This window comes from Erithacus rubecula, assembly GCF_903797595.1.
Source record: "Erithacus rubecula genome assembly, chromosome: 13".
Classification (NCBI taxonomy): domain Eukaryota; kingdom Metazoa; phylum Chordata; class Aves; order Passeriformes; family Muscicapidae; genus Erithacus; species Erithacus rubecula.
This window is the reverse complement of record NC_136665.1, coordinates 11,831,307-11,845,592: the sequence shown is the minus strand read 5'-3', so window position 1 is coordinate 11,845,592 and position 14,286 is coordinate 11,831,307. Positions and strand designations below refer to the sequence as shown.

The window sequence follows — 14,286 nt, the reverse complement described above, 5'->3', positions numbered from 1 at the left end:
GAGGAGGCAGGAGCTGGCTGGGCAGAAGTCATCGGACACAGGCACACACAGTTTAGGGCTTTATTTGCAGGCGCGCCCGCACTAAAGGCACCTGCAGAACAGACGGGACTCCCGGGTTTGTGGACCTGCGGGGCAGCGAGGCACGACCGGCCTCCGGTCCCGCCAGTGGTCCCTAGCAGGTGGCGTAAGCGTTGGCTCTCTCCCGGATCTCCTGCAACAGCCCGGTGACCTGCTGCTCCAAAGCCTGCAGTCGTGTCACTTTAGCCGCCATTGTCCGCTCATTGGCCCCAAAGCGCTGCTCCAGGTCTATGGGATGGGCACTATGGTCACAGTGCACCCTCTCACCGGTAATACCATAGGGACACCCGGTGGGGTGGGCCCAGAGAGACACAGGGAGATGTATGGGGAGGTGGCAGGAAATGTACCCCACCATGTGCTCCACCTCACCTTCCAGCTTCCTCTTGCTGTTGCTGGCCTTATCCAGGAGATCTTGGGCCTCTGCCATCAGCTGCGACACACGCTGCAGGGCCCCACCAGATACCCTGTCCAGCAAGCCCACCCGGTTCTTCAGCACCACATAACGCTGTGTTACCTGTGCCAGGTCCTGGCGGCACAAAGGCATGGTGAGGCTGAGCACCTGCAGCACTCAGTACCTGCATGGTGCCATGCATAACCAAGGGATGAGCCCATAGGCTGGGACGGAGCTCACCTGGCTAAGCATCCCCGAGGTGGTGGTGGCACGCTGTGCCCCGTCCTTGGCCTGCTGGGCCATGTGGCGAGCATCCCGGCTGCTCTCCTGCAGGGCGGTGATGAGCTGTGCCAGTTCCCGCAGCCGCCGCTGCGCCTGCGACTCCTTCCTGTCCAGCACCCGCAGACTGCGCTCCGCCTGGCAGGTATGGGCACCAGCTGCAGCAGGCACAGCAACCACCATGCCATGGTGCCAGCCCCACTGCCCTGGCACCTGCTGAGTGCCAGCCACATTTCCCCAGCCCCAGCCTCCCTACCCATAATGTGCCCAAGGCATCAGTCTTGCTCTCCACAGCACTGATCCCATTAGTCCCAGCAGTACCAGCTCCGCTCCCCCAGCCCATACCCCTCACCTCCTTGGCTCTGTTCTCAGCCACCTGGATGGCATCCCTGGCGCTCTGCAGGGTGCTTCTTGCTGTCATTGCCTGTGTTCGTGCCACCTCCAGTGCCTGCTGTGTCCCCACGAGCTCATCCCTTATGCCTTCTGCTCGCTCCCTGCAGCAGCACAGGCAGCTACAGTCCCTGCCGGTGCAGGGGGACTGACCCTATCCCCTGCCTGCCCCCGCATGCCCCCACCACTTGCCTGGCCTCCTGTCCCTGTGCCAGCAGATCCCGTGCCACTGCCAGCCCCTCTGCTGTGCTGTTGAGAACTGCATCCACCCCCTCTAGCTGGCTGATGCTCTCCCGCATCTCCCACAGCAGCTGCTGGATCTGTTCGGGGCTGCTGGGCAGGGAGATGTTCAGCACCTGCCGGGCCACCAGCTCAATGCTGCCTGGGTCAGCTCCCTCCTCTGCAGGGACAAGGGAGCAGGGTGGGCTCAGGGTGGGCTCGCTGAGACTTGCCATGCCCATGTGCCCACCCAGGGCTGGCCCTACCTGCCAGGAAGGCCTTGATTCGGCGGATGAAGTCCCGCAGCTGGGCCGTCGCCTTCTCTGCATGGCTGCGGGCAGCCTGGGAGCGCCCCAGCGCCTCCTCTGCCCGGCTGCGCGCCCCCCGTGCCAGCTCCTGCACCTCCTGCATCTGAGGGGCACCTGGCTGAGCAGGGGGCACGGGGCAGCCGCAGGAGGGGGCATTTGGGGTGAGCAGGGGATACGAGGGGACAAGATGTGAGCCTGCAAAGGAGCATGCAAGGGGGGTGCAAGGGGACAGTGCATGTGGCCCAAGGGGGCATACACACCAGTGGCACAAAGGGCATCTCTGAATGGGCATAATAGACATGTACAGAGCTGACATGCTTGGAGGCATGGAAAAGGAAAAAACAGGACATAGAAAGGAATCATGCAAGGTGGCATGGAAAGGGCACAAACAGGACATGCAAAGGCGACACAGGTGGACTCCAGAAAGTGTCATGGAGCAACCACCCCTACCTTCTGTGCCACAACACCCAGCTGCCCTAATGCCACCTCCAGCTGCTGTGAGGCATTTTGGGCACTGCTCAGGGCTCGAGCTGATATAGGCAGTGCCCCTGCACAACCAGTGCCACCGCAATGCCTTTTCCCTGCACTGTCTCGGCACAAGGCTCCTCCACAAGATGCGTGCTCGCAGCTCCGGTCTCCGGGTGCCCCACAAATCTGTGATGATGCCAATGGTGGAAATGGCAGCTCAACACTACATGGGGAGTGACATTTGCGCCACTTCTGCCAGTCCTGCTCTCACCTTCTCATTGATCCTGCTAATGTTGAGTCCCATCACCCGTTTCTGTGCCTCCCGCAAGGATTTTCGTGCTGCAGCTGTGCCACGGCGGAAAGTGTTGCCCCGCTGCCGCAGCAGGCGCTCAGTCTCCCGCTGCGTCATCTGCGCCCTGCGTAGCTCGCCAGCTGTGCCATTGGCCACCACCTCTGCCTGCCGTGAGGCCTCCAGCAATGCCAGAATGCTGCGGTAAGACTCTGCGGGTGCAGGTGTCAGGGTTTGGTCAGGACAGCAGCCGCCAAACCCAAACCTTGCTCGTTGCTCTTACCGCTGAATCCAGCTGAGGCTACAGTGCTGAGGAGGGTTTGAAGGTGGGAGGCGGTTCGGTTGAGACCTCCCAGCTCACGGCTCAGCTCAGCTAGCTGCTCATGCTGCTGCATATCCGCCTGCACCAGCTGGTCTAGATGTCGCTCCACTTCTTGGAGATGCTTCCAGAAGTTGTCCAGCTCCATCCTTTGGGTAGAGAGGGGATCTTCAAACTTTTGGGGGGGACAAGAGGGGGTCCTTCCACCCCAGCGCTACATGCACACTTGCCTGGTGCCGCCCAGCTGCCTGGGCAGTCCATCAAGGAAGGGACCAACAGGGCTGTCTCTGTCTCCCAGCAGCTGTTCCACGTGCCCCAGAGCCTCCTCCAGCTCCCGCAGGCGACGGGGGCTGAGTGGGAGTGCAGATCCCCCCTCCCTCAGTGCCTGCACCTGTGCCCCAAGGCGCTGCAGCCCTTCCCGCAGGCTGCCTATGGCCAGGTCCCAGCGCCCAAAGCAAGGGTGGCAGGGTGAGCAGTGGGGGAAGGGCTCCTGGTAGCCCCGCTGGCAGCGGTCACAGCGCAGCCCCCCGAATCCCAGCCGGCACCGGCACTGCCCGTTGTCCTGTTCGCACTGTGGGCTCTCAGCACCCAGTGGCTCACACTCACAGGCTGCAGAGACAGTTGGTGGTGTGTCCTAGCCTTCCCGTGGAGCCCCATTGCCATCATGTCCCAGCATCCCACTATATTCCCTTGTGTCTCCAGAATCCAATCTATCCCAAGCATCTTCTATTGTCCCCACAGTTCCACCAAGTACTCTGGGTCCCCTGAGTCCTGCATGTCCCCAGAGACATACTATGTCCTCAATGTTCTGCCATATCCCCAGCATCCCACTGTTTCCCCAAGGTCCGCCATGCCCACAGTGTCCCACCACATTCCCAAGATCTTCTTGACTCCCTTGTGTCCCCAGTGTCCCACTGTCTCCTTAGTGTCCCATGTTCAGAGTGTCCCACCATGTCCCCAGGGCCCCCATTTCCCTAGAGTCGCATCATGCACCCAGACACCCACAACATCCCCTGTCCCCAGAGCCCCTGCTCCCCAGGTCCCTGGGATGTGCTCCCACCTCGGCACTCCTGCTCAGGGTTTCCCCAGTGGTGCTCCTGGCACTGGGAACAGACACGACCCCCGAAGCCAGGCCGGCACTGGCACTGCCCTGTCACCTGCAGCAACAGTGCCATGCTCACTGTGCAGCTCACTGGGCCCCAGGAGGGCATTGGAGCTGTACCAGGGTGCCAGGGCATGTGACTTACTGTGTCACAGGCAGGGTGCAGGGCGTGTGTGGGGTGGCAGCCACAGGGCTCACAGCCCCTCGACCCCCCCAGGTTCCAGAAGTGGGGTGCGCAGCGATCACAGCTCTTACCCACAACGTTGGGCCGGCAGGCACAGGCTCCTGTGCCACGGTCACAATCACAGGTGCCATTGGTGCAGTGGGAGGCCAGTGTACCCCGTGGGTCACAGCCACAGCCTGCAGGAGGATGGGTGACCACATGGGGCTCAGTCCATACCTGCTGCCTAGGCAATGTGCTGCTGGCACCAGCAGCTCAAATACGCCTGACCCCAGTGCCCCCCTGGCCTCAAACTCCTGCACAGCCCCAACACCCCTAATCCCAACACCCCAACCAACCCCAATCCCTGTCCCCTGCCCAGCCACAACCCAAGCACAGCTCCATGATCCTTCCAACAGCCCGAAACTTCTCCTGACCCGGAACCCCAGCCCCGCAACACCCCAAAATTCTCACTGACCCAACCCATGTCAACCCACACCCCACCACAGCCCCACGCCTTATCCCTGCCTGAAGCCCTTGCATCACTTCAACCCCCCCATCCCAAAGCCCAGTGCAGCCCCAGCCCCGCAGAGCCCCCTCCCTGCTCACGCCGGCAGCTGCGCTGCAGGGCATTGCCGTAGTAGCCAGGCTGGCACTGGGCACAGCGTGGCCCAGCAGTGTGGTACAGGCAGCGCAGGCACTGTCCCGTGCGGGGGTCGCAGCCCTCCGGGTCGCTGGCGTCGATGTTGTTGTTGCACTGGCAGGGCCGGCACTCCCCGCCCTCCATCTCCGGGGCCCCAAAGTAACCAGGGGAGCAGCGGTCACAGCGGGGCCCTGCAGAGAGGGGGGCTATAGGTGCTGGAGTCCCACAGCCCCATTGCTGGGGGGCCCCTGCTGCACTGTGCCCACTGTGCCCCTCACCGGCATATCCAGGGGCACAGAGGCAGACAATGTGGTGTGTCTCATTGTCGGCGTGGCAGGCAGTCCCGTGGTAATGCCGTGTGCCAGGGTAGCCGGGGCAGGGGCAGGGCCGGCACTGCTGCCCTGAGCCCAGCACAGGGTTCCCATAGTAACCATCCTGGCACCTGAAAGGATGAGGGAGGACCCAATGGGTCCCTCCCATCCATCATATACCATCCCACCATCCCATCTCATTCCATCATATCCCACACCTCCATATCTCACCCTATCCTAACCAATTGTATCCATCCCATCCCATCCCATCCCATCCCATCCCATCCCATCCCATCCCATCCCATCCCATCCCATCCCATCCCATCCCATCCCATCCCATCCCATCCCATTATATCTATCCCATCCCTCACCATGCCATCCCCTCCTCTTGGACCTGGCTCACCTCTCACAGTGCCGTCCGCTCGTATGGTCGCGGCAGTGCAGGCAGGTGCCTGTCCGGGGGTCGCACTCCTCGGCGTGCCCGTTGCACTGGCAGGGCCGGCAGGCAGGGAAGCCCCAGTGGCCGGGCTGGCACTGGTCACACTGCCGGCCCACGGTGCCGGGCTGGCACCGGCACTGCCCGCTCACCTGGTCACACAGCTGGGACACCGAGCCCTCCGGGGAGCAGGTGCAGGCTGCAGGGTGGCACAACTCAGGTCAGCCACATGGATGCAGGGACACAGGGATGGATAGATAGACAGGCAGAGGACCAGTGTCCAGAACATGCTCACTCCACAGGCTGTGGCACAGAAGGGACACATGTAGACACAAGAACATGGGTGGACAGACAGACAAGTGAGTGCAGGACAGCACAGGGGCTCACAGGATGGATGGGTGGATGGATGGATAACAGTGACTGAACCTATGGGCTGCAAGACAGCAGGGACACATAGACAGACAAGTGAACAGAGAAGTGAAGAGTGTGCTGATGGCTGGACAGACAGACAGGAGAGACAGTGATTCCTGGCAGATGAAGACCCCACTACTCACGGCTGCATCCCAGGGGCCCGAAGCCGTAGCTGCCTGGGGAACAGCGGTCGCAGCGTCGGCCGATGACGTGGGGCTTGCACTCACACTGCCCGCCCTGTACCTGGCACTCGCTGCTGCGGGAGCCCTGTGGGTCGCACTGGCAGGCTGTGGGAGCAGGACCAGCATGGGGCTGCCTTGTCTGCACCTGCCCACATCTGCCCATGCCTGCCCCCCACCTGCCCATGCCCTGCCACTGCCGCCCTGCCCACCATGCCATGGGCATGGGCATATCCTGACCCACTGCCCCAGGCAGAGCTCCAGCCCTGCCCACTGCAGGCTCCCCACTCACGCAGTGCCCCGCCGTGCATCAGGGCTGAGATGCTGCAGACCAGGCGGGCACAGGCCTGGGCCAGGGGATGAGGGGGCGCCATCCGAAACACCTCCAGGCACTGGTACCGCTCCAGCTCCTCCTGGCGTGCTGCTGCCTCTGCCCCATGGAACCCTGGCAACTCGGACACCCGCGGCAGGAGCACCAACTGTGGGAAGGGAAGAGGAGATGGCCTGGGGGGCATAGCCAGCTTCCACTGTGGAACCTACCAGTAGTCTGGATCCATGTGTTCCAGGACAGTCCCAATGCTGCTGGGTCAGCTACCCCAGCTCCATCAACTGCCCCAGCTCCACTGACATCTCCTACTCTGTTGATATTCCCATATAAATTGATATTCCCATATAAATTGCCATCCCCAGAAGATTGGCATCCCTATGCCAACCTATCTAAGTCTCCAGTCTCATTGATATCTCATTCCCCATCAACATCTACTTCTCCTTTTCCTTCCCCATTCCCATCCTCATCCTTATCTCATCCCCATCTCCATCCCATCCTATCTCATTCCATCTTATCCCCATCCCAACCCCACATACATCCCTTCCCACATCAGCCTGTGGTTCCCTGCCCATGATCCCACCCCTACCAAGCCTCAGGCACAGGGGCAGTGGGACCCCCCCTCACCGAGTCAATGAGGATGAAGGCACCAGGGTGGCGCTGGGTGACACCAGCCCGCTGAAGCCGCATGGTCACCTCATAAGGGGTGCTGGGTTCAAAGCAGAAGGGCCGGGACAGCAACACATACCTGTACAGAGTCAGGTGTTGGGGCATGGGCACAGCAGGGCCATGGAGACAGCAAAGGGATAGCAGGAGGACCCAACCACCTCCCTTGTTCCCACCTCCCTTGTTCCCATCCCCATTGCACCCCAGCCCATCTCATTGCACCTCTGGCTGTGGGGCAGGCTCTCGCGGTACATCTGCTCGGAGGGCAGCAGGTTCCCACAGCGAGAGCTGGTGGGCAGCACCCGGGAGCTGACACTGACCACGGCCTCCCAGTCCTCGGCTGACTGTGGCGACAGGCAAGGCAGTGTCAGGGCTGTGCTGTGCAGTACATGCCCTGGCCATGGTTGTGGCCGTGCTCACCTCGGGCTCGTAGCGCAGCAGCAGCTCATAGTCCATGGCGTAGGGCACGTTGTCCATGCGGAAGGTCAGGCCAGCCCCGTCCCGCACCCGGGCGAACCCCGAGCCCGTCCACGTCACCATGCGCCCGGCGCCGTCCCGCACCACCTCCTCCACATCCGGCTGGGCAGGGCACCGGCAGTTTGGCCCTGGCTCTACCCCTGGCCACTTCTGCCCTGCAGTGCCTCACCGTGCCCTCTCCTACCAGCCCAGGGCTCACCTTGGGGGGCTGCTGGCGGCTGCGGCGCGAGGGGACAGGGGGCTGGGGAGCACGGGGTTGATGCCGTGAGCGTCCCTTCCGCCCCGCCGGCTCCCTGGGGTCATACTCCAGGCAGTCCTGGGGCACCTCTGCCCGAATGGCACCCTGCAGGGATGGGGATGGTGGCCATGCACAATGGGGACAGCCATGCACAGGACATGGTAGCAGCCACATGCGGGACAGGGTGACAGCCATGCATAGAGCACAGCAGCAACTATGCATGGAGCATGGTGCACTGTGACAGCCATGCACAAGCACAGGGACCCCCAAGGAGACTCACCGGGAGCTGAGGGTGGCTGGGGCCATGGCCGGTGGCCTGCTCAGCCTCATAGGTGTAGTAGTCGAGGGGGGCACAGAAGAAGCCGGGTTGTACCTGGTCACACTGCCGCCCCATGATGTGGGGACGGCAGGGACATGCCCCATCCTCCATGGAGCACCTGGGGGTGACCATCCTGTCCCTTCATCTGTCTTTCTGTCTGTCTGTATCTTCATCCATCCCTACTTCCATCTCTGTCCCCATCCCTCCATCTCTGGAGATAGAGATCCCTCTATCCCCCATATCTCCCCAGCCTTGTCCCCGTCCCTCCCTCCCCCATGTGTGACTCCCAGCCCTGTCCCCACTCTCTCCCCCACCCCTCCAGATGCTGTGCTGGGCCCCACCGGTTGTTGTAGGCTCCCCCGAAGTCACAGGCGCAGGGCCGGCAGCCCCCCAAGTCGTAGCTCAGACCCCAGAACTCGGGCTGCAGTGAGAAGGGGACATGTAGGGCAGGTGTGGGGCTAACCCAGCCCTGGGGGTTGCCATGGGGTTGGGGACACTCAGGCCTACAGGCTTGGTATGGGGTGGGCTGGGGCACTCACCACACACTGGTTGCAGGAGCGCCCAGCCACAAAGCGTTTGCAGTAGCAGTCCCCACTGATAGGGTCACACAGGGAGCTGCCCACCACCGTACCCCGTGGGTCACACCTGCATGCTGCCCCCACACATGCACATGTGAGGGGGTGTCAGTGGGGTCACAGCCCCCATGCTTCATGGCCCTCCTTCCCCATCCCGTATCCATCCATCTTCATCCCTTCATCACCATCCCCCCATCCATTCTCATATAACTATCCCACAACCCTCCATCCCACATCCTTCCATCCCCATCCCTCTATCCCAGATCTTTCCATCCTCATTCCTCCATCTCTACCTCCAGCCCTCCACCCCTCCATTCTCATCCATCCCAACCCCATTCTTCCATCAACATCTCTTCATTCCCCATCTCTTCATCCCTACCCCTCCATCATCCCCCCATTCCCATCTCTTCTCCCATGCCATCCCTGGCTCCCAGCTCACGCTGGCAGCCCTGTGGGTCGCCGTGGCTGAGGCCATAGGCTCCGTGCCGGCAGCGGTCGCAGCGGGGACCGGCCACGTTCTCCTTGCAGCGGCACTGCCCCGCGATCATGCCCAGCTCCACGTCTGTGTGCCCGTCGCAGGCACCTCCATCCAGCGAGCCTGCCGGGTCACAATCGCACGCTGCCAGGAGAGAGGATCATGAGGAGTTCTGGTTGCTGGCACTGGGAGCTGTGAGGCACTGGGAGCCATAGGGCTGGGACATGCCATGGTGCTAGAGTCCCAGGACACTCACGGGCACAGGCAGTGGGGGACCGAATGTCGGAGCGAGGGTGCCGGTAGTAGAAGGGTTTGCAGAGGTGGCAGTGGCGGCCCATGGTGTTGTGCTGGCAGTCATCACACACACCCCCACTGGTGTTCCCCGTGGACAGGAACACAGCCATGTCAAAGTGGCACTGCCGTGAGTGCTCGTTGCAGTCACAGCCTGCAGGGACAGCACCGTGGCATGGCATGGCATGTGGCACCCCATAGCCCACACCTGGCAGGCAGCACCCTCAGTGCCAAACCTCCCCTGCCTGGATTCCCCTTACTCTGATATGCAGCACCACAACCCCAAACCTCCCCAAAGTACAGCCTGCAGCACCCCAAACACCCCCACTGTATAGCACCCCAAAACCCCTGGCACAGCACAGCCCAACAGCTCTGGCACCAGGATCACTGTGCCAGGAGCTGGTGCCAGCAGGGGCACTCACGGCGACAGGCGTTGGTGCTGGAGCCCTCGGCCGGGCGCCAGGGCAGGTCCTGGTAGAAGTCCTCGCAGCGCTCACAGTTCAGCCCCTGTGTGTGGTGCTCACAGACACAGCGCCCGTGGATCTGGAGGGAGTGCCCAGCTCAGTGTGGCTGCCAGGTCCCACGGGGAACCGTGCCGTGCTGGTGAGTGCGTGTGCCTCACCATGCCAGGGACAGAGGGTGTCGGGGCACCCGGTGCTGGGGCACAGTGGGCAGCGTGGCCATGACAGAAGCAGCTCCCGCGCAGCACCAGTTCATCCACAGCATAGTAGTACTTCTGCAGCACCTCCCGCCGTGAGTCCAGCAGGTTGTCCCCCAGCGTGTGCAGCTTCGTAAGGTTCACCCGCAGGTTGGTGACACGAAGCAGCTCTGGGGACATGTAATTGTTAGCACCTACCCTGATGCCAGCCAGCCCCACATCCCCAACACCACCGGCCACATACCCTGGATTTCTGGGCTGTAGGGATCTGCTACGGGGATGGAGGGGTCTAGCACCTTGAAGATGACCTGTGACAAGGAAGGAATGAGTGATCCTATTCCACCCAAACCTCTGGCCCTGCTCTGCACCACCCTATTCCTACGCACCTCCCCATGGCTGGAGGGCTCGATCTCAGAGTATCGCTGGTCACATAGCACCTCATCCACGCGCCCCAAGGGATGGGTGGGGACTCCAGGGAAGAGCTTGGAGCAGTTGTAGGCAAAGTATCGATACACCTTCCAGGTGTGCCCAAAGTCGGCAGAGCGCTCCACCAGCATGGCCGCGGGGCGGAAGGTCTGCAGGACACCCAGATGGGATGGGGGCCGGACCCACAGCCCCTCTGCATCCATCCTGTCCCATCCCATTCCATCCCATCCCAGGCATCCATGTGCCAGGACCCACTTTAAACTTCATGATGAGGTGGGTGAAGTGGAACTCGCCCTCCAGGTCCAGGCGGATGCTGACGTGCTCCACACCTGGGTGACAGAGCTGGCTGAGGCTGGGGAAGACCCCCATGGCCACGCAGCTCCACAGCACATGCATATGGGACAACCCCACTGCCACCCTGACCTCACCGTTCTCCGACTGCCACCAGGTCCGTTGGTCATGGGGGCTGCTCAGGTAGATGACATTCTCGATGCGGTGGCTCTCAGGCAGGGATGGGTCACGTGAATCACAGGTGAAACATTTCTCTGAGTCCTGTGCCAGAGAGTGGCACCATCAGGGATGGGTGACTGGAGGTTGCACTGGTGCCTGGCTCTGTGGATCTATACCAGAGTTGTTCAGGGGCTGGGTGGGCTCACCTGGAGGTGACTGACAATGCAATACTCCTGGGGTCCATCCAGCCCACAGGTGGAGGTGGCACTCAGGCGGGTGGCTCGCCCCACCAGCAGGTTCCCAGTGGCTGGGTAGCAGCTGCCACGGGCACAGCCATGGCTCAGGTCAGGCTGCTGCCAGTCCCCTGCCACCAGTCCTCCCACTGCAGAGAGCATGAGGGCACGGGCTGGGGGCTGTGCTGGGGTGCCTGGACATCCCCTGCTCCCCCATGCACCCACCCAACCCCCAGCCGTCCCATTCCGTCCCATCCCTGCATCCCGACCCACTGATGCAGCACGAAGCTCCATGATCCGGAAAGGTGCTGGCAGCAGTGCCGCAGCCTCGTGACAGGGGCAGGGAGAGGGGTGAGTGGGGGGCTGGGCTGCCCATGCTCCTGGGGCCCGGACAGCCCCAGGGTGCCGAGAAGTGCCGGGGGAGTCAGGAGCCAGGTCAGGCGCTTGCTAATCCCAGCAGGGCTTAGTGCAGCCTAGATTCCCCGCTGGGTTTTGTGGCAGTCAGGCTATGGCCACTGCCAGGCAGGGAGCATTGCCACTGCCCAGCACCCTCCACCCACGCTGGGGTCCCTGAACCACCACAGATCCCAGCACTGTGGGTATGAAGGGTATCCCTGAGGCTAGTGCTTACCCAAGAGGAAAGCAAGCACCAAGAAGTCCATGGGCAACCACGGGATCTGCCTGGTGGAACACGGAGATGGCACTGCAGTAGGGTGCTTGGTACAGCATGGGGTGCAGGGCAGCTGGTGCCTGTCCTTTTCTGGCTCTAGCACGACCGTGCAGTCCAGAATGCACCCCCCTGCACTGGCATGATGGTGCTTGCCGGGGACAACACGAGGAATCAGGGTCAGCTGGGGCGGCTGAGTCTGAAAGCCCTCCGGGAATGACATGCAGCGCCCACCTGAGCAGCTCTGGGGGACTGTCACACACACACCCCCAGGCACACAGCCATGCTATGCCCCACCAGGGCTGGCAATGAACTGTGCCATGCCCCATCCTGCCTGGCTCAGAATGGATCTATCCTTTCGAGAGTCACTAGCGTCCCTGGGGGGTACCAGCACCGGGCCAGGGCCAGCTTGGGAGGGAGCCAGGAGCTCCGGAGCCGGCTGGGCAAGGGCGTTCCTGACTCTGGCCAGGGTCCCGCTGTTAAATTTAGGTTGGAGCTGCCTTTTGTGTTTCCTTCTCTCCCGGTACTTCCCGCTCCCAGCCTCGCAAGTGCTGGATCAAAGCCTGGTCCCGACTCTGCCCAAACACATCTCTCCTGTCCCCCGCACGGAGCCAGCCCAGGGCAGGGGGGCTCGGAGCGGCGGGGGGAGCCGCGACTGTGTCCTGGCACCCACCCCGCTCGAAGCCACGCCAGGGCGATAGGCAAGGTGGTGCAGAGCCACGTGCTGGCAGGAGGGTACCCGAGCCCCGCGAACCCCCTGTACCTGGCGTCCTGCGGCGTCTGGCGGGACCAAGGCCAGGGGCGAGGGCGGCGCGGGACCCGCTGCCCCCGGGCTGGGCGCGCAGAAATGAGCTGGGGCAAGGGCAGAGATGGGATGGCGGCCGGTGGCCCCCCTTCCCCGTGTACGATTCTTATTCAAATGGGCTGCCCGCTGAAAGGGACGGCGGTCTCCAGGCTACGGGAATGTCACTGCCGATTCCTTCTGCCTGGAGGCCCCCACCACCCGCCCGCCCGCCCGCGGAGGCCAGGCCGGCCAGGCGTCGGCAGCCCGGGCACGCCCCGGCCCCCAGGCGGCACGGTGGGCCCCGCCGGCGAACAAAAGGGCGCCTCGTGGGCTGGCGAGCCAGAGGCTCCGCGTTCCCTGGGCTCCCGGCACGGCGCGGCAGGAACGTGCCTGCGGCTGCTGGCAGTGAGGCGCGGGGGGCGGCACGGCGGCATGGGTGCCTGATGCTCCAGGAACCGGCGGTGCACATGCACTGCACCATTCTTTGCCCCACCTGGGGATGTCTCAAGGCGAAGGCACCTGCACGGCTACGCTGCAGGGTGGAGCCGTGCAGGGAATCTTCTCCACCAGGAGCTCACTCGGGCATGGCCACGATGCTGCCGGATGGGAACGTCCCTCCCAAGGTACCTGTCCCTCCCTACTGCCACAGTTCCCTGGGCAAAGTCCGGCACACGTCAGCCACAGAAGTTCATGGCAAGGGTACGGATATCCAGCCTGTCACTGCCAAGGGACCCCGCAGCCCCTTCCTTGTGTGCTGCCTCATGCCAGTGGCCAGCACCCAGCCCGTGCCATGGGGCTGTGCCGTGTGCCGGGAGCTGTGTCATGCCCTAGAGCTGTGCCGTGCCCAGGGTCACCCCTAAGGCACTCTGGCTCCTACCTGTGCCCGTGGGAGCCTGGCGTGCTGGGCAGGTGGCTGGTGGCCCGGGTGGGCTGCGGAGTCGGAGGCCCGCTGGGCTCAGGCTGGGCTCGGGCTGGGCTCAGCTGCTGTTCCTGGAGGAGGGCGGCCGGTGCCTGTCTCCTCCTCCGGCAGCCGTGCCAGGCGAGGGGAGGGACCTGCCCGCACCGAGATTTAGCCAAGGTGAGGCAGAGGAAGGTATACGGTGGCGGTGGCCCACGTGTGACACAGCAGTGTCCTGTGCCTAGGCTGGCCGGGAGAAGGCACAGCATTCCCAAAGGGCTGCTGTGCCCGGTTGTGCAGCACGTGGGGCTGCTGAGACAGGCAGCCTGGCAGGGACTCGCCCTGCACGGCACGGACCCGTCTGTGCCTCCAGCTGCGGTACCGGGAGCCCTGCACTGCACTACCCCAGTTCCCATGCCAGGTGGATCCTGTTCACGCCCAGAGCTGGCACTGTGGGCACCTCCATGCCCCACTCACCTGTGCTGGTCAGGGCTGCCTGGGATCCTCAGGACTGGCCGGGCTGGGTGCTGAGCCGGCAGCCCTGGAGCCCTGCAGAGAGCACGGCTATGAACCAGGGCTGGCTTCCACAGAGACCTCATTGTCACGCAGGGATAGAGCCTTTTATTAGCCGAGGTCGAAGGAAGGAAGAGGAGCCATGTGCTCTCCATGCCAAGGCCATGCTCTGGCCGTCCGCCGCCAAGCAAGGTCATGGGCAGACAAAGAAGCAGCTCTTGGCCACAGGGATGCCAAAAACCCACACCCACAGGGACACCCTGAGACAGCCAGGCACTTTAGCAGGACAAGAGACGCTGTGGGCAGTG

The 14,286-nt window shown here is 63.1% G+C and overlaps 1 protein-coding gene across 2 annotated transcripts; it reads right to left on the bottom strand.

Annotated features, from left to right (window-relative positions):
- Positions 1-50: 50 nt before the first annotated feature.
- On the bottom strand, positions 51-13,769 carry LOC306807445 (laminin subunit beta-2-like). 2 transcript variants are annotated; one of them, XM_079317056.1, is made up of 35 exons: positions 13,445-13,769; positions 11,748-11,797; positions 11,090-11,265; positions 10,862-10,985; positions 10,689-10,762; positions 10,394-10,582; positions 10,252-10,315; positions 9,972-10,177; positions 9,772-9,892; positions 9,315-9,503; positions 9,023-9,202; positions 8,548-8,660; positions 8,350-8,429; positions 7,970-8,126; positions 7,651-7,794; positions 7,395-7,553; positions 7,197-7,318; positions 6,936-7,056; positions 6,276-6,462; positions 5,948-6,091; positions 5,361-5,592; positions 4,925-5,088; positions 4,613-4,837; positions 3,989-4,203; positions 3,802-3,898; positions 2,972-3,350; positions 2,706-2,890; positions 2,405-2,634; positions 2,116-2,319; positions 1,624-1,768; positions 1,327-1,538; positions 1,101-1,238; positions 710-886; positions 448-604; positions 51-306 (listed from the first exon to the last, which is right to left on the bottom strand). In XM_079317056.1, exons 1-35 carry the CDS (start codon positions 13,732-13,734, stop codon positions 173-175), a joined length of 5,784 nt encoding a protein of 1,927 aa, XP_079173182.1. In that variant the 5' UTR covers positions 13,735-13,769; the 3' UTR covers positions 51-172. The 2 variants fall into 2 exon arrangements, with proteins under 2 accessions (XP_079173182.1, XP_079173183.1); XM_079317057.1 differs by lacking the exon at positions 13,445-13,769 and adding an exon at positions 12,547-13,377.
- Positions 13,770-14,286: the final 517 nt, after the last annotated feature.